This window comes from Oryzias latipes, chromosome 13 (genome assembly GCF_002234675.1).
Source record: "Oryzias latipes chromosome 13, ASM223467v1".
Taxonomy (NCBI): domain Eukaryota; kingdom Metazoa; phylum Chordata; class Actinopteri; order Beloniformes; family Adrianichthyidae; genus Oryzias; species Oryzias latipes.
Window position 1 is genome coordinate 23,630,136 of NC_019871.2, and position 18,963 is coordinate 23,649,098.

Genomic DNA, 18,963 nt, shown 5'->3' on the forward strand with positions numbered 1-18,963 from the left:
ATATGCATGAAATCAATAAATCACAGCAGAATTCTCTTCAGCTCTTTTAGGTGAGTTTGCCACACACACATCTGAACACCCTTTTCTCCCTCCAAAGAAATCTGTTAAATGACAGCCGCGAATCTGCTCAAATGCGTCATAGAGGCACCATGTTCAATAACCAGACGCACAGTAAGAAAACCACTGCCCTCCACTGCAATCAGCCCGCTGTGAGCAAAGCTGCGGAACCTGGAGGGGCCACAGTCCTGCTTTGGAGGGGCGACGTGACTGAACGCGGGCTTCTGTTGCCCGCTGGAGGTGAGTCTGGGGACGGCAGGAGGAACGGCGCGCGCTGTGTGGACAGCGGCCGCCACCCTCAAGGTTTCCACAGATGGGGTGGGGGCGGCTGTGTGGCACACACAAGCTTATGCCCGACTCCCCCACGAGAAACAGAGTATAATTGGCATCTTTAATGTTTCAAAAATATATCACAGACAGATGATTACACGGAGAGAGAACGTGCGCCATCCACAGGTTTGGCAGTCTGTCTCACACACCCTGCGTGGCGCGTTCCCGAGCTCTTATTTATTTAAATCTCCTTCACGAGCGCGACCCCGCAGCGAAAGCTCTCTCCTCTCTCCCCCTTCTCTCCTCACTTCGCTTCCTTTCCTCCTCTCGACAGCATCCAGAACTATAGCGCAGCCGTTCCCATCTATCCTTTGGCTCCCCACCTCCTCTTTCTCTCCCTGCCAGATCTCTCTGCTCTGCATCTCTCGTCCCTTCATCACCCTCTCCGCCTTGGTCTTGCACTTCTCTGACGCACGACAGGGCACGGGAGCCGCAAAGACAGAAAGACAGGGGGAAACAGCGGCGGATGACTGAGGCAGCGCAGATTTTCATCCACATGCCCATGCTGCTGGTGCTGCTGCTACGCTGGACAGAGACGCGCAGCCAGATTCGGGTTGAAAAAGCCCTCACCCGGCTACTGTGTTGTTGAGCGCAGACTCAGGAGGAGAAGGAAGAAAAGAAGGGGAAAAAAGGTGGAAAAAGTGCAAGTGGACGAGCAGAAGTCGAGGAATTGTGCGTTATTTAAGCAAACTGCTCGTTAAAAAAAGCGGGGGAGCGGAGGACATAAAAGAGGGAAAGCCAGATTTTCACGGGGGAGTGAGTGGGAGAGATCTCATTCGCATCACGTTTTCATTTCTCCTCTTTGCCTCAGCCAAAGAGAGAGGGTGAGGAAACAGGGACCGGGGGGGAGGACGAGAGAAAGAGAAGGAGCCATAGATTGATCTAACGAGATCCAAGCAAGTTCTCTGTTCCTGATGCTTTCCAATTGCACTGCGCAACTAAGGTGAGCAGTTTAAGGCTGTTTCCGTATGTACCACAAGGATCACCTTTAAGTGAGGTGTGTGTGCGTGCGTGCGCAGTTTTAGTGGTTGTTGGTGTGTGCATAGCCATGGACACGCGCTCTCTGCACACCAGTTATAATGATCAGATTGACTTATCAAAACCTGCTTCTTATTTTAGCTGCTTTTTGCTTATGTCATGGGGAAAAAACGTTCCTTCCTTACGCTCAGCATGCATTCAACCTCCCTCTCTGTTGTCATTCCAAGGTTTTTATTCTTTTATCCACTTTTTTAATGTTATTTTTGTGACATGAACAGATCCATTAAATCTAGGAACTTGTTTACCACGATCAGCTCATACTAACTTGGTTATACTGCTGCTGGGGAGAACTACGCTTCAGAGAAATCCATGGCTCGTTACGCATCTCTGTCTGTATATCTCCGAAGCGCTCCGTTTCTTTTTAACGCCTCTATCATCCTCTTTTCTCGTCCTTCCTCACGCAGCCCGGCATCGGACGGCGAGCGGGACGCACAGTGGAACAACAGAACACATCACAGGAGGAGATGTGAAGTTGGAATCCCACAAAACTAAGTACGTTTACCAGCCGATCTGACACAACCCAAGGGATTTTGGTGGCACAAAAATATTCCCAATATATATATATATATTCTTTTAATATATATTTGTTTCGCATCCTGACATTTGATTGCTGTTGTGGAGACGTTAATCCTGGAGGATTACACGGGGAGGAACGGTTAAAAACAATGACGGTTTACATCAAAGATATGTGTGTGTGTATATATATATATATATATAATATATATAAATAAATAAATAAATAATATATATATATATATATATATATATATATATATATATATATATATATATATATATATTTAGCTTAACTATCACGTATCTTTCTATATTTATTTGGATTACATACACCCTCGTTTTCTCCACATTTTTCTGTCCTATGCCACTCGGTCGGCTTGTTGCTTTCAGAACCATGGACAGCGGCGGAGCTCATCCCTGGATTTTTTACACTTTCTTTCTTGCGTGAGATGGCTCGTGAGGATTGTGGACAGATGATCACTCAGGAGACAAAATATTTGAAACATGTTTTTGATGTGTATGTGTGCGCATGCACGCGTACGAATGTGAAAGAGAGATTGAGAAGTCAGAGAAGGCTGGAAAAAAAGTGCTAATAATTTCATCAAAGAGACACGGATAAATCATATTGTTGGTTCAAAGTATTTACAACCAGATCTACATTCTTGAATAATTTGATATGTTTGAGTCATCATCACAACCATGCCTCATAACTGCACTCAACTTCCTCCACTGTGCTCTTCTTTTTTGCTGTTGTTCATCTCACAAAAGATAACAGTCTATCTAAATGCTTTGCGGACAGGATTAGGTTGTAACATCTTTTATAAAGTTCAGATCTTCTTGAAATATTCAATGTTTGATCCAAGAAAAACACAATGATTTCCTCAGACGTTAAGTTTCTGAAAGGTTTCTATTTACGATCATTTTCGTTGAATGACCTATAGACACGCAAAATATGACCTGTATAGCCATATTGTGTATTTTTATGTATTGGACATGTATAAGTATTGTAATTTGATCATACATGAGTCATTAAATGAGAAAATAACTAACCACTTTGACATCTACTCAGATATTTAGTCAGACCCTTCACAAATCTAAATTTTTCCCACCATTAATTATCATAAGTCAAATCCAATTTCCAGTGTTACCTTTAGAGAACAATTTTTAATTTTCTTGCAGTTTTCTGGATACTCATATGGGCTACTTGTCTTAAAATACAGATGGGTGTCCTTGTTACATAATGAATAAAGCTGGGGAATAATGTCTCCCCATGGCTGCCCTTACCAACCCACGGTTGCCTTCGTTTATTCAGGGCGATACGCATCTCTGCTGTGATTTATTGCAACCGTACCAACACCTCTCTTGTATAATAAATGGTGTTTCTGCCTCTACAGTGAAGTAAACTGCCTGAGTGTAGATATTTGTTTGTGTGACTTGGTATCATATTATCCTATCAAGAGTGCCTGCCTTATATTTAGTTTGAAAGAGCCAGCAGTATTGCAGAATCTGAAGTGATATCCTCCATTGTTCTATAATTCATCGGTATTCATTTTAAAGCCAGTTTCCATTCGACTGAAACTAATGCACATCTCACTTTTCTCTCCTCCTTTCTGTCACCTCAAACTAAATTTACGACGGTGTGTGTGTGTGATCTCTCCACACTTTTCCTCACCTCCCTTGTATTGTCTTTCTCTGTTGCAGTGTTGTGAAGTGGCTCTGTCCCTGGAGCCAAGACTTCATCCCCCTGGTGTCAGCAAGGATGCTGTGGGTTACCTTGCTGAGCACCATAGCCTTAGGATGGACCACGCCAATCCCACTACTAGAGGACTCGGAGGAGATTGACGAGCCCTGCTTTGAACCGTGCTACTGCGAGGTGAAGGAGGGCATCTTCCACGTCCACTGTGACAGTAAAGGATTTACAAATGTCAGCCAGATTTCCCAGATATGGAGCCAACCGTTCAAGCTAAATCTCCAGAGAAACTCAATGAGGAAGCTCTACTTCAACAGCTTCCTCCATCTTAACAATGCTATATCTATCAACCTGGGTAACAACGCCCTGCAAGACATCCATGCTGGGGCTTTCAATGGCTTGGGAATACTCAAACGGCTGTTTCTCCATGAAAACAAGCTCGAGGTTTTCCGGAACGACACATTTCTCGGGTTGGAGAGTTTAGAGTATCTTCAGGCTGACTACAATGTCATCAAAAGGATTGAAAGTGGTGCATTTAGACATCTCCATAAACTAAGAGTTCTTATACTGAATGACAATCTGATCCCTGTGCTCCCCAATTATCTTTTTCGATCCATTTCCCTCACACATTTGGACCTAAGAGGAAACAGACTAAAGACGTTGCCTTATAAGGGGACACTGGAGTATATTGGAAGGAGTTTAATGGAAATCCAGCTAGAGGAGAACCCTTGGAACTGTGTGTGTGAGATTGTCCAGCTAAAAACGTGGCTGGAGAGAATCCCTTATACAGCTTTGGTGGGTGAGATTACATGCGAGTACCCATTTCACTTACATGGCAAAGACTTACGGGAAATCAAACGGAGTGAGCTCTGTCCTCTGCTCTCTGATGCAGAGATTGAAGCCAAGCTGGGAATTCCCAGAGTTCCGTTCAACAACGAGAACACTTGGCCCACTAAACCTTCCTCAATGCTCTCGTCCTTCCATAACACAGCCTCCTCTGTGGAGTACAAGGAGAGAGTTGTGAAGCCTACCAAACGACCGCGGCCCACGAAAAACCCACCAACTCCACGTAGCATCTACCCAGGAATCAACCAGCCCCCTATCGCTGGTTACCAAACAAGACCTCCCATTCCAATCATTTGTCCCGCTGGATGTATTTGCAATCTTCACATCAATGACCTGGGACTAACAGTAAACTGTAAAGAGAAAGGCTTTCACAACATTTCCGAGCTCCTGCCACGACCCCTCAATGCCAAGAAATTATACCTCAGTGAAAACCTGATTCAAAAAATATACCGCTCAGATTTCTGGAACTTTTCAAGTTTGGATTTACTACATTTAGGGAACAATCGGATATCATATGTTCAGGAGGGTGCCTTCATCAATCTACCCAACCTAAAGAGTCTATACCTGAACGGGAATGACATAGAGCAGCTCACTCCCGGCATGTTTCGAGGACTTCAGATGTTGAGTTATCTTTATTTTGAATATAATGTCATTAAAGAGATACAGCCTCACTCTTTCTCCCTAATGCCAAACCTCCAGCTAGTCTTTCTCAATGGCAACCTGCTGCACTCCCTCCCCACCCATGTTTTTGCTGGAACAAACCTCGCTCGGCTCAGCCTCCGCAACAATTATTTTCTTTCCCTGCCTGTGGATGGTGTCCTGGAGCATCTCAGCTCCATTGTCCAGATTGATCTCCATCAGAACCCTTGGGACTGCTCCTGTGATATAATTCCCCTCAAACAATGGCTGGAAAAGCTCTCCTCTGTCATTGTGGTTGCTGAGGTGATCTGCAAAACACCTGAATTTGCTTTTGGAAAGGACCTCCGTTCGCTTGAGGTTGAGGTCATCTGTCCTGAGCTTAGGTATTCTTCAGGCCCCTCCCCGGCTATGCCTGGCGGGGATGACCTCACCACAGGGAAATCTGGCATGGAGGAGGCAGGTGGGAGAGGTGCCGTTCCGCTGTCAGTGCTCATTCTCAGCCTGCTCATCCTCTTCATCTCAGCTGTGTTTGTGGCAGCTGGGCTTTTCGCTTTTGTTCTCCGCCGCAGGAAGAAGCTACCCTTTCGGAAACGCTCGGAAGTGGATCTGACCGGGATTCCAATGCAGTGTAGGATTTTTGAGGACCCGCCCAGGCAAAACAGTGCTGGGAATACCAGCACACCGGAGAAGCCAATGGCCAGTATGCACACGCACACGAGTCACACACATGCTCACGGGCATGTGTATGATTATATCCCCCATCCGGTGACTCAAATGTGTAACAACCCCATTTATAAGCCAAGGGAGGGGGAAATAGGAGAAGAGGAAAGGGCACAGTTTGCAGAAAAAAGAGACAACGGCTGCAGCAGCAGCAGCTTCAGAACCTTGTTAGAGAAAGAGAAAGAATGGACCCTGGCGGTCTCCAACTCTCAGCTCAACACCATTGTCACAGTCAACCACACCACAGCTGATATAGCAGGATTTCATGAGAATGGAGGGCTCTGCCCTACAGTAATTGACAGTCAGAGGCCCACACCCACAGTGGGCTTTGTAGACTGTTTATATGGGACCGTACCTAAATTAAAGGACGTGCATGTTGCGCATGCACACCCACCAGGCATGCATTACCCAGACTTGCAGCAGGATGCACGGCTGAAGGAGACATTGCTGTTCACGGCAGGGAAAGGCTGTTACCCGGACCCTTCTCAAAGTGATTACCTTGAGTTAAGGGCCAAACTTCAAACCAAGCCGGATTACCTCGAGGTCTTGGAAAAATCGTACCGGTTTTAACATATATAGCCCTTTTGGAAGATTTAAAAATATATATATAAAAAAAAAAAAAAAGATTATGTACTTTGTCACCGTCAAAATAATAAAAAAAATAAAAAAAATAAACTAAACCCAGTATTAAAGACAAAACTTGAAAAATAAGCATGGCATAAAAAGTATTACCTTAAAGTTACAATACCCCCCTTCCCCCACATGCACCAACTGAAGAAGACGTCATTCTCAGATATTTCAATTAAGTGCCTTTTTTTCAAAGTAGCCAGCAATGTTAACAACCGTTATTTTTATAATATATGAATATCTCTAAATGTCCACATCATTGCAAAAGAGAAACAAAAGAGGGCATTGAGGTTCAAAACATATTCACATACATCTGCCAGTAAAATCCGTTTTTACTGAGTTACCATGGTACCAGTTATCATAAAGACAGACGGGAGCTGGACGTCTCCCTAGACTTGGAGTTGTTCTTTTTTTTTTATTTTCTTTTTTATCCACAAATAGGATGTACAAACATGTGGAGGCTGTACTCATAACGTTTGTATTAAAAATATTAAAAGATAGAGAAAAAAAACACACACACACATATTATATTTATATATATATATATATATATATATATATATATATATATATACTTATATCAAAGTGAACTGCAGTTTGCTGCATGCACTTGCTTTAGTGCAGGAAGTGAGAGGATTTAAACAGAACTATTATGAACAGAGATACTGCAAAACCTTTATGGGTCAGTGTTCTATTTAATATTTTTTAATCTTATTAATATGGTTGTTACTATCAACAAGGACAATTGTCATTATCAGGGTGCCTCTCACACAAAGGATTCACCTACTTCTGGAGGGTAATAAAACATTTGTGTATATTGTGATGAGACAAGCTGAAGGGTTTCTTGATATTTCCACACACTTTGTTAAGAGTCCCTCTGCTTCCCCGTCATTGCTTCTGGATTCCCCATCACCACCCACTAACAGCTTTGTAGGAGGCACTTTTAATGTTTTTCTCTCTCACAAGGATTTGAAGAGCAATGTGCATATATTTATTCTGTAATTTCAGTGAAGAATTTAATTGTAAAGGTAATGTTAAATCATTGTATAGTGATTATGCGTCTGGTATAGCCTTCTTAATAAAATCAAGCTCTTTAAACAAATGATGAAAGGATTGATGACATGGGAACGCAAGCTGTATTAACGGGCCTTTTTACAAATGCACTTTTAAAAAGGCCTGTTAAAGATTTGCCTCTGTCAACAGCTGGTGATGCAATGAAACGGTACCAGGCTGGCAGCTTCTCGAAACACAGCATCCAACCTCAACTGCTATTAAATATCCATTTGGATTTAAGTTTAGGCAAGTCATTTTTAAAAGTGGTAGCATTATGTTTAGATATCGTTTGTTTAGTCCGGCAATATTTATGTCTCAATATACATGAATAGTCAAAGATTTTTTTTCCCCTGGCAAAAGTTGTTTCTAGATTGATATAGGCTGGTGCTCAAAAAGACAAATAGCACCAGAACAAGAGGAGTGAACATTGCTTATGTTGAAGTGGATCGTTCAAGAGTGACAGCGAATCAGAGGCAAACTGCAATTGTCATTATCTGAATGGGTATTGCTGATGTAGGAAAATAAACAGTAATTGAGAGGCTGAATGGAAATCTGATTGGAAGACGCAATTTCAATTTGCACATGTAATTAGTCCCTCGTCCTCTAAAGGGACTGTCTTTTTACAGGATACTAGAGGGCCACCAAAATGTGTTGGGATTGAATTAACTATTTTTATATGAATTACATTAAAACATATAATAGCGTTATGCACAAAAGTTTATCCTTATCGATTATTGATCATGACAGCCAGATCAACTGTTTTTATTATCTATATATATATAGAGAGAGAGAGAGAGAGAGAGATTTTTTTATTTAAAAACTGGACTGAGTGAAATGTATTGTTTTTTTTTTTTTTCATATATGGGAAACTTATTGTAAATAAAAGCAACTTACGGTTGCTGACAATTCAAAGAGAGTACTCAATTATTTCTGCGTTTTTTGTTTCTTCTTTCCTACATCTTCTTTTGGGATTGGCAATTATTAATTTATTTTTTGATCCAAATCACTTGGGGGTTAATGAATCCCAAATGTTCTTCTACTTCACAGCATGAATCATCATTTGATGAATTTAGCTCTTTATGGCATTTCACACATTGATTTTTAGGCTGGGGCATTTCAGGAGCAAAATCAGACGAAAAAAAACAAAAAAAACAGCTTGAACTGGTTAAAAAAAAGACCAAAAAAAAGCCACATCACCGCAATTAGGTTTATTTTTCTTTACCAGAGTGACAACTTGGGAAAATAAATATGACTTAATGTCTATAGATTTGTAAATGTTTAAAGAGGGAAAGTGATATATATATATTTTTTTCCAAGGCATGGGGTGCGCTTTTGTTCAATTCTTTTCTGTTTACTAGGAGTGGTTGCAAATTGGTGTTATAGCTTCTCAAATGTGTCAACTAACACTAAGTATGTAACACATTACTTTCCTTAATGTTAAAGGAGAAACATTAGATAGCGTGGAGCAATCATCTCCTATAATGGTCATCAGTGATCCAGTCAATGAGCCTGCATTACATTGAAATTTCTCCCTTGTGTTGTGTTATTGTTACTTTTTTTTCTGGCGGCTATTGTTGCTCATTTGAGAGGACACCTTAATATAAAGAAATCTGGAAGCATGGATGTACACTGGCGAGACTCCTTTTGTTTTTCTGCTTTTACAAAACTGCATATTGCTTTATTCTCATGTATTTAATGCTTGAACAGAAATTTGTCCTAATTTCTTTTTTCTCTTTACGACTCACACACATGCACATGACTGCAGACACAGTACCTTCCTCTCCCTGAGTGCAACGTCAGACTATAAGCTCAGCATTTTCAGTGTGCACTCTGATTGATTAAACATAATGTTAACTCCAAGACTGAATGCCCATCCACTACCAAATGAATATATAAATAAAGTTTTGGAATCATTGATCATTTTTGCTTTAGTTGATATCTCGACAACCCTTACCCTCCTGGCCCATCATCCACCCACTCCCATATTTCTTAAATGAGTCCTGGGCTTTCACCCACGTTTTATCCCATGCAGAATGGTTTTATCCCAATACATTATCCTGCTATCCTGCACCAAAGTCAGCAAGTCATTTCATAAGTTGGTGGAATATGACTAATGAAAAGGATGGGTGGCTCAATGTTTTTCTTTTATCAGTATGAAATGGAAAAACAATGCATTTCTTTGATTGATACAAACTTTTTGGTGATTTATTACAGTTTTCGGTAGTGAGACACAGTTTTCCTTCCTATTCTTTTGCTTATTTGTGTTCCAGTGTCAGTATTGTCATCCTCTCTTCTGACGCTCAGGTGTTTTACTGTTTTTTTTTTACTTTTTCTTGGGTATTTGTGTGTCTATGTTTAAATCATTCATTGATTTTACCTGCTCTTCATCCTCTTTTACTATTTGACACCAATAAAACATGGCATAAACTATGTAATGTACACCAAAACCATTACATACTTTTAAGAATACTGACTCCTAATGAGTTTATCTGGGGTTTTTGTACAATAACACACAAATGAAGCCTGATTAGCTTTGGCAATGCATTGATATGATGAGTGGTATGCTACAGTAAGATTCTGAAAGTCCTTTTTTCGGTACATTAATGACTAATTACTATTATTAATCATAATCTATTAATAACTGTTTTTTTTAAATGCTACCAGTGGGTAATTTCTGTTTCACATATTTATCTAAAGAAATTCAGCAGTGCATGTACATTACCATTCATGATATAATTAATAATGGTATCTGATTGGAAGACTCAGTGTGACATTGCCGTTTCAAATTAGGACATTTTAAAGATGTGAGATACCGTAAGCCTATTAAAGAAAGTGCCGCTTCTGACACAGTTTCAGTGAACAAAGTCGTTTTCTTTAAATTTACAAGGAAATTATGTGAAGAGGAGAATGAGACAGGGCAGAAGCAGTATGTAATTTCAAGCTTGGTGCGATGTTCTATTCTCTGTCTTTTAAATTGTTGCTCTGGATGTGTTTTACCCTCCAGCTGCTGCTGGCTGATAGACGAGGAAAACAGCGCTCACATCCATATGCGTCTGTTTTTCGCTTCCTGTATGAGAATTTTTTTTTTTTTTCTCACAAGCCAAAATTAACTCGCTATTAAATTTAGGGTGTCAGTGCAGAGTGAACTGTGGGAGCAATTAAAGAATTGGGAGTGAGAAATCTCTTTGAAATCACTGATGGGAGAAGAAAGTGCACAGACAGCTCAGAAAACCTATGAGAACAGGGCGCAATCGTTAAGGGACCATAAAGAAAACAGCACCCAGAGGAAGTTGCAGTCATGTCCTTTTTGTCCTTGAAAGAAGCTGCAATTGTCCAATTAACCAACAGAAGAGTCCAAAGAAAAGAGTTAGGAAGATATTTATTGCATTGCATATTTTATATTTTGGGTATGTGCTCGCTTGTGCTTGTTTTTTTTTATTTTTTTCCTTCTATTTTTTTCTGTGGGAAAAGGGGAATTATCTCCAGTTTGCTGAAAAGCCAATATGCCTCTGACCATGGTGCTGAAGCTGCAAAATATTGCAGGTGCAGCACAGAAAAAGGCACGTTCCCCTTTCAGTGGTGTGTGATTACGATAGTTGGTTGATGTGGCAAATGCTTTCTTGCCTGTGCTTCTCTGTCTATCTTTGCAAAGTGCAGATACTAAATCATGGCTGTGTTTCTTTAAATATAGGGGGTTACTCTGTTTAGTGCTGAATGGTGCATCTGATGGACGCTCAGCACAACATCAGCCGTAATATGGTAAAACCTCTTCTCCAAAGTCGGAAACAAAAACCAGAAGCACTCCAAAGGAGAGAGAAAAAAAAAACAGTTTGCCGACTCTCTGGATCATGAAAAAAAAACCTTTTCCCTCACAGTTTCACTCTGCTGCAGTGCAGGAGCTCAACTGACCCAGCATGTGAGCAGGAGGAGAGGTGAACTAGAAAAAGGAAGGAGTGCAGAAAGCACAAGTGAGAGAATGAGGGTGATCCTCAGCTCTCTGCTGCCGTCTGTGCTCCAAAGCTTTCGTATCGTTTGCTTAGCGAATTCTGGCTCCCCAGAGATTTTGGCCGTCTCTTATAAATATAAAAATACTGCAAGTTATAAAAAAAAAAAAGTTGCAGTTGTTTTTTTGTTTTGTTTTTTTGCTTTGCAGCTCAACAGTGTGCTTGCTGTGAAAGCTCCTGTGCCAAATTTAGATTTAAAAAAAAGTTATCAGTCATTCCAGAAAATAGAGCAGGAAGCATAATTTTACATAGTAGAAAATGGAGAACAGTGTCAATAGAAAATCAGCTTTTTTTTAGTTTACTCCTATATTTGTCCATTCATTATTTGTCTTTAAGAAAAAACAAATGTTGACAACGAGATTCACCATGATAACACCTAAATTCAGCTTATCCTGTTTTGTCCTATTTTTTCTGTTTTCATATTGACTCATCTTTCCTTTATTCATCTACCATGTCTCTACATCTAGGGACCACTTTTTCCTCATATCTGTTCTTTTACTCTGAAAAGCAAAAATCCTGACCTGCTGACCTCGCTGCTGCTGCTCATGGCTTGGAGGGATGACATTGCTCTGATGCATTTCAGTCGGGTTGCCTGTCTGTGAGGGTTTGTGTCTGCTGGTGTGTGCAAAAATATAAAAAAGTAACAAATTTTTCACTCAAAAAAAAACCTTTTGAAATTCCTCCCAACAAAATTACATTTAAATTTAAAATAAAGATTTATCTCGTTTGAAAAATAGAACTGACATTGAAAATGATCTGTTTTGAGCAACGTGTTTGAAATATAGCAGCTTTCCTCACATCCTGAACGGTGTAGTTGGCCAGGCCCTCGTACTGTTCGCTTGTTAGGCTGATGTTTGGAGTGCAAAATCCTTTTCATGTTAAGCATCCTTCAGGGGCCTTGCTGCTGCGTCAGATTTTGGGATGCCAGAGATTTAGTGGAAGCGAGATCTCACTCCTGATTTGAAACAAAAGCATCAAAGCACGTGTGAAATTTATGGCTGTAAAACCACCCTGGAATCATGTAAAACAGATGGCTCAGCCAACACACTCCAGTGTGAATGACACTGGAACTGTCAATGAAAAGGAAACGGAGTGAAAAAAGAAGGAAAGGTAGTGACTGCAGAAAAAAAAGAAAACAGAGATAAAAGGCGGGAGCTGGCTCATTTTCAATCTGTTTTTCTTGCAGCTTTTAATGCACAGATTGGCTGTTCACACAGCTTATGTGGGCGCGGATGGAGCCTCCCACGCTAATGCTTTAAAAATGTAGACTAAAGCAAAGCACATTTGCATGTATTATAAATTATTCATGTTTTTAGGAGGGTCACCATTATGCAAATCCAAATTTACCAGGTCATGTAAAGGGTTGTGTCATATCTTATGATACCATGGGCTGTACAAATATTGCCTTAATATATTGTTGTGCACATGCATAAAATATCCGCCTTTTTACTTAGAAATAAATAAAAATTAAAAAAGCTCACAGTTATGTTTCCACACGCAGCCCAAATTCTTTTTTTTTTAACACTGCAGCAACAACTACTGTCACCTAAACCAACAGTCGCCTAAAAATTAAGTGATTTATGTTGTATGTTTTAATCCAGTGTGTCTCATTTATGAAGGTCTTTTTGCAGAACATTTATTTAAGCAGGGAAGTTGTTAGGAGCAATTTCCTATTTTTTATAAAGACAGTTGGAAACTAAAGCCAAAGCTTCCTCAGTAGAAAGCAAGAAAAGACACATTAGATATTCAATCAACAATAATTCAAAAGTATTTGCCTCTTTAGTAGAAGATATATTGGTTTGATTTATTTGTGCATTTATGTTTTATTTATGGGGCTCACCTGGGAGTCTTTTATCAGGGTGTGTGACTTATTTATCTTTTTTTTTTCTTCAGACTTAAACTTTAAAAACTCCAAGACATAGACGTTTTAAATGCATCTCTAATTTTGTATTTTTTCGTGGTAGAAAAATAAATCTTATTTTTATCACTGAAACACACTTGCAACCACATAAAACAGTGCCTACTTATCATGAAGTAATAATTCCCTTCTACTTTTAAACTTATCAAAGGTTTTGCTTTTCATTTTCACAAATATATTGGTCTGATTTCTGCATGATTTATAGTATGGATGACCTCTGAGGACACAGCACCAACGTTTTCGCTCCCACTGTTTTGTTAGTCAACTGTTTCTCCTTGGTTAGTGAGCCTAATCGCATTTTTTGAGTCTGCATGGCCCTGACTTGGATTCGGTGTGCGCGTGTAATGATGTGGATCTGTCATTGTGCTTGTGAAGCGCTCTGTAAAAAGTACTGCAGCAAAGAGGGAGCAATTTGTGGAGTGCTTTGCCTAATGAGGAAGGATCACTTGCATTGTTAGCTTTAGCGCAGCTCTACAGGAGTTAGCTTAATTAAGGCCAGACAGTATTTAAAGGATCAGCAATCTCCCACACATCCATGCACACATGCAGAACATCTACATATGTGTTTGGATCAGAAATCCCTGGACAGTTTGGTTCAACTCTCTTAAAGCGTTCTCTTAAATCATACTACTAAACTGAGATGATTAACTCGTTTTTATTCTATTTCTAATGTGTTTGTAATCTTGGTCAGACATGTAGGACATAACAGAAAGAAAGTAAATAATGGTGCCCTAGATATCTTAATTTTGATGACTTTTTGTAACTGGTTTGGCTTCCTGACTATTTTGGGGGGGTTGTCCAATATATATATTTTTTGTCTTATTCCACCAAAAACTACATTTCCCACAACCCCACCCCTTCATGTTTGGTATCACGGAAAAGTTCCAAAATGTCCTCTGTAGATACCAAAATGAGTTAGTGCAGTTGTATGCAGTGGTCGGATGATATTCAGGTTTAGAACTGTCCTCACCAGAGGACAATTTACAATCTTGGTGGACAGGACATTTATAGTTTCCAGGAAAGATAAACATCCCAAAGTCAAAAACAGCTCAAATTCAAAGAAGAGAAAAATAATGCAGACGAGTTCCACAAATTTTCTGGATAAAAGTCTATTCATACCAAAGTAAAATAAAAATTTGAAGATGTGATAATTTAGCAATGAATAATGTTCCATCTAAAGATGACTGAAGTCATCAGGTGTCACACATGGACATTTGTAAAATATCTGTGATAGTGTACAAACTGTCTCAGTGACTGGACTGACGCATAATTGCTGAAGAAAGGTTTAGGTTTAGTGATGTGTATGTTTGCACTATCTGCTGTTTCCTTGTCTGTTTGTTTCTATGAGCAAAGGCTGTATAGATATGTGGAGAGAATCCATAATGCAGAGCTATAATTCATGCAGGTTGCTGATTCATGGTCATAGTCAGGAAAAACAACAGATTTCTGGGTTCTTGTATGTTTGCAAAGGTGCTGCTTTTGCACAGCAGTGTGTTTTCCCCTCAGCATTTTATCCTGAAACAGTGTTTTATTTTCAGCTCGTGCTTATCTTTCCATTTCCTGGATGACTTTTACTTGAGAGGCTCTAAATCTCAAACTCTGTCTTAAATCAAAAACAAAAGATGTATCACATCTGTCTAAAAATTTCATTTAACAGCTGTTACTTTAATTAATAAAATATGATCAATCTTATGATGTGTATACATATTCTGTATATACACATTATATACGTATTCTATACATTAAATGTATATTATATGTATGTATACAGATAATTTACATATAATTTACAAATTCAAAATAATGATATATATATTTTTAAAACTGTAAATCACTTGCAGCTGATGCTGTTGTACTGAAAAGCTGAGGGAGTCACGGACCACACTACTTAAATGGAAGAAAAGTGGGGGGAAAAAAGATTATTTATTTAAAAAAAATAAAAATAGAAAGAGAGCATCAAGCTTAGCCTTTTGTCAACTTGAACCTTAAATGAAAACAGACAACCTGGAAAAAAAACTGCAGAAATAGAACAAACTAAAGCACAACATGATCCAATTAAGAACATAAACCTCAGGTGTCACAAGCTGATGAGGAAATAAAATGAATGATAACAAAACCAAAAAACAGAAATTTAAAGAGAAAAAAAAAAAACAACGAAAACAAAGATGAGAAACTAGCACAAATTCCGAAAAACCTATGAAGTCTAAACGTCAGATCATTTCCTCACTTGAATCAATTGTTTAGTTAATGTGTTTAGTTAATGTTAACATATTTTATGATCTGGGTTAATCGGTTTCCTCCTGCAATCTAAGCAGATAAATGTTAGCTGAACTGGTGATTTTGAATTGTCCATGAGTGCGTATTGTTGTTTACCCTCGCGTGTCCCTACAGAGTGAAGTGGTTATTTGTACTGTGTGCAGACCTGTCCTCTGAGACAAGCTCCAGCCCTGAAAGACAAAGTCGCTATGGAAAAATGACCTAAAAATTCCTCCTACATTTTATGAAGACCTTCTCTGTTTAATGACAGTAATACACTAACTGCATATATTGCTTTATTAAGACTTCGTATCACATGTATTTCGACAGCACCCTGGTGTGTTTGATAAAAATAATTTTCCAGTGTGATAAATGTAGGTTTTATCTTATCTTTAAAATGTTTTAGTATTACTGTTAATTAATGTCAATTTTTTGGTCTATTTTAGAAATTATCTCAAGTAGAAGGCACATCAAACTATTAGACTTTATTAACTGCGTCCATAATAACTCCACAACTTGTTTGTAACACGTTACATGTTAGCATATTTGTAATAACACCCAATAGACAGAGCACCGTGTTCAACATCAGTAGTTCAACATCAGTAAACACAACCGCAATTAATCCATATAGAAGACATTCCAGATTATAAATCTGCTTTACAGTGAAGAAAATACGGTAAACAATTTCTTAAGAGTGGACTTGGAAATATGATTTTTTAAATAATAAATTCTGTGAATAGTCAAAAATCAAACATGTTTAAGTATGACGTTTTTGGAAAAATGATACATATTTGTATTTTAAGCACATTTTGTTGTAACCAGTGACACAGTCTTTTATATGCAGCGGGCGGTGATGCTCTCAACAGGAATGCATGTGTGAGCATCAGTAGTTATTAGTTCTGTACACGAGGCTGCCGTGGTGAAAGGTGAGTCTCTTGATTTCCAAATGAGCAGCTCATCATTTAGCATGTGCTAACACGGGCATCATTATCGGCCCAGCTGCTCAACACAACCTGAATAACTAAGTATGATGGAAAAAGCTCAGCATGACTTTGATAGATCATGAATAATATTCTAGCTTTTTAGAGCTTTTAGAAGCATGAAGCCAGATTTTCCAGAAGTGTGAGTGAGAGTGCAGTTGCATCAATGTGTGTGCTTTTTTTAAAAAAAAAAAAAAAAACTATTTGTATTTTTTTTTTTCCAGATATTGTTACTTTGTTACTTTTACTTCTGAAATCCCATTAAATGACTTATGGTGAACAATACATCAGAGTAAGAAAAAAAATGTTTTTTCTCTAAATTAATGGGTGTGTTTGAATGACTGCATGGACAAGTTAGTATGGTGGCGTAGAAAAGAAGAAGTCAGAAAAGATCCCACTCACTACACCCCATAAGCTGCTGTCACTCCTCTTTTCGGTATCTCTTCTTCCACTGTGGATAGTTTTTTTTTTTCCTCACCATTTTGCCTTGAAAGGAGAGGAAAGAGTGTGATAAGAAGCTAGGGGGAGAAGAGGGAACGCTGATAAGAAGAAAAGGCGAAGAGAAGAGAGGATAGGAGATAAACAGCACAGACACTGCAGACAAGTGAAATTATGGACACCAGGCTCAAGAGTAAAGGGGCAGACTGTGGAGAAGAAGTGAGGTAATGTAAAGGGCAGGGACTATTTTTAAGTGGCTGATGTATGAGCATGCTTAACTGCTTCAGATGAAAAAATTTCTGGGCTTCATGAATAATTTAGCTTCAAGAATGACAGTGTGGCAAAGAGAAGAGCAGAGTCGATGATGGACAGGCGGCTGAGGAGGAACCTTAAAATGCAAAACAGGACCTTCTATAAGTGCGGTTGGCTCTGTCTCTGACTGTGGAAACTCTGGTGATTTATAATAATTTTCTCTGTTCATTACACAAAATGATGCTCATAAAAAAAAAAGAAAAAGAAAACAAGAGGTGGATTGTGCAATGGAGCCGCTGGTTCATTTAATTGGAACATTTAGCTAACTTTGCAACATCAGTTTTCTGACTGAGGAAAGAATTGGAGGCAGATAAGCCATCAGCCGAAGGGCAGACGAAGGAGGGTAATAATGAGTGACAGCAATGCACATGTAGCAGTCACAGTCCTCTGGGAATCTGTGAGGCAAAACCGTGTTTCCCTCAGCAGTTGTTTTGTCGTATCTAAAAAGCAGCAAATAAAGTCCCTCTTTTTTTTTTTTTACTACAGGTTCTTCCTCTGTCTTTCTTTTCCTCCTTCACCTCTCATCTTTATCCCTTCTTCCATGTCTTGAAGCGGCAGTCGCTACTTTTGATGGATCATTCAGGTCTGCAGGGTTGAGAGCCAGGTTGATGTAAGAAACTGAGAGAATGAACGGCGTGCCATGCAAACCTGTGTGTGTGTGTGTGTGCTCAAAAGTCAGAATTGAAGAGACAGCATCCCACTCTTTTATTTCCCAGCATTCTCCCCTCTCTTTCTTCCATGCTGCCTTCCTTTGTACCTTTATGATCATCTGCAGATACTCTAACCCCACACAGTTTTTTTTTGTTCTTTTTTAACAACTTTACATTGACTGTTGGGGCGCATCAACAGCCTTCAGGCTAAAGAAAAGAGCTGTGACAAGGACAGCTGTGATAACAATAAGTCCAAAACAGATGTGGAGTAGGAATAAAAAGCGTGCTTCAGTGCATTTACAGAAATAAAAGCACAAGAAAAGGTTTATTTTATTGAACCTGGGAACACATTTGTTATTTTTCTAGCACAAGCAGAGAATTTTTTTGCCACCACATTTATCTAAAATGTATCCATCTTCACTTAAATAACCCTGTAGCTTATCATTTTACGATGCCTTCACATTAAATTATGCATTTTATCTTTGTGTCCTCAAGCTACTAGCATGTTTTACACAGTGAATACTCTCATTCAAATATGAGCGACAAGCATAGATGCTGTGCACAACTCTAAATAAAGTACTGAAGAGCTTAAGGTAGAGTGTGTTTGTTGCAGTGATCTTTGGTGAGTCAGAACGAAGGGCAGGAAACTATTGATTACTGCCAGAGGTACTTAAACCATCTGCCTAAGAGTTAAAATAGCTCTTTAACATTGTAAAAGTGCTTCAACATCTGGTGTAACCTTTCACGTTTTACTTTACCTGGTCATATTTAAGCTTGTGCAATAATTTAAATTAGATTTTTCTGTTTTTGTTTTCCCTTGTGAACTCTTAGCTGGATGACTAAATGTTCAAACAGGCATAAGTAAAACGAGCCAAGGTCCTTAAGAGGT

The 18,963-nt window shown here is 39.2% G+C and overlaps 1 protein-coding gene across 1 annotated transcript; it reads left to right on the forward strand.

The window, feature by feature from the left end:
- The first annotated feature begins 594 nt into the window (after window positions 1-594).
- On the forward strand, window positions 595-6,460 carry slitrk3 (SLIT and NTRK like family member 3). Its single transcript, XM_020708417.2, has 3 exons — window positions 595-1,330; window positions 1,830-1,917; window positions 3,643-6,460. Exon 3 carries the CDS (start codon window positions 3,701-3,703, stop codon window positions 6,404-6,406), a length of 2,706 nt encoding a protein of 901 aa, XP_020564076.2. The 5' UTR covers window positions 595-1,330; window positions 1,830-1,917; window positions 3,643-3,700; the 3' UTR covers window positions 6,407-6,460.
- Window positions 6,461-18,963: the final 12,503 nt, after the last annotated feature.

Coding starts and splice junctions, on each gene's coding strand:
- slitrk3 (XM_020708417.2), top strand. CDS start 3,701: ATGCTGTGGGTTACCTTGCTGAGCACCATAGCCTTAGGATGGACCACG.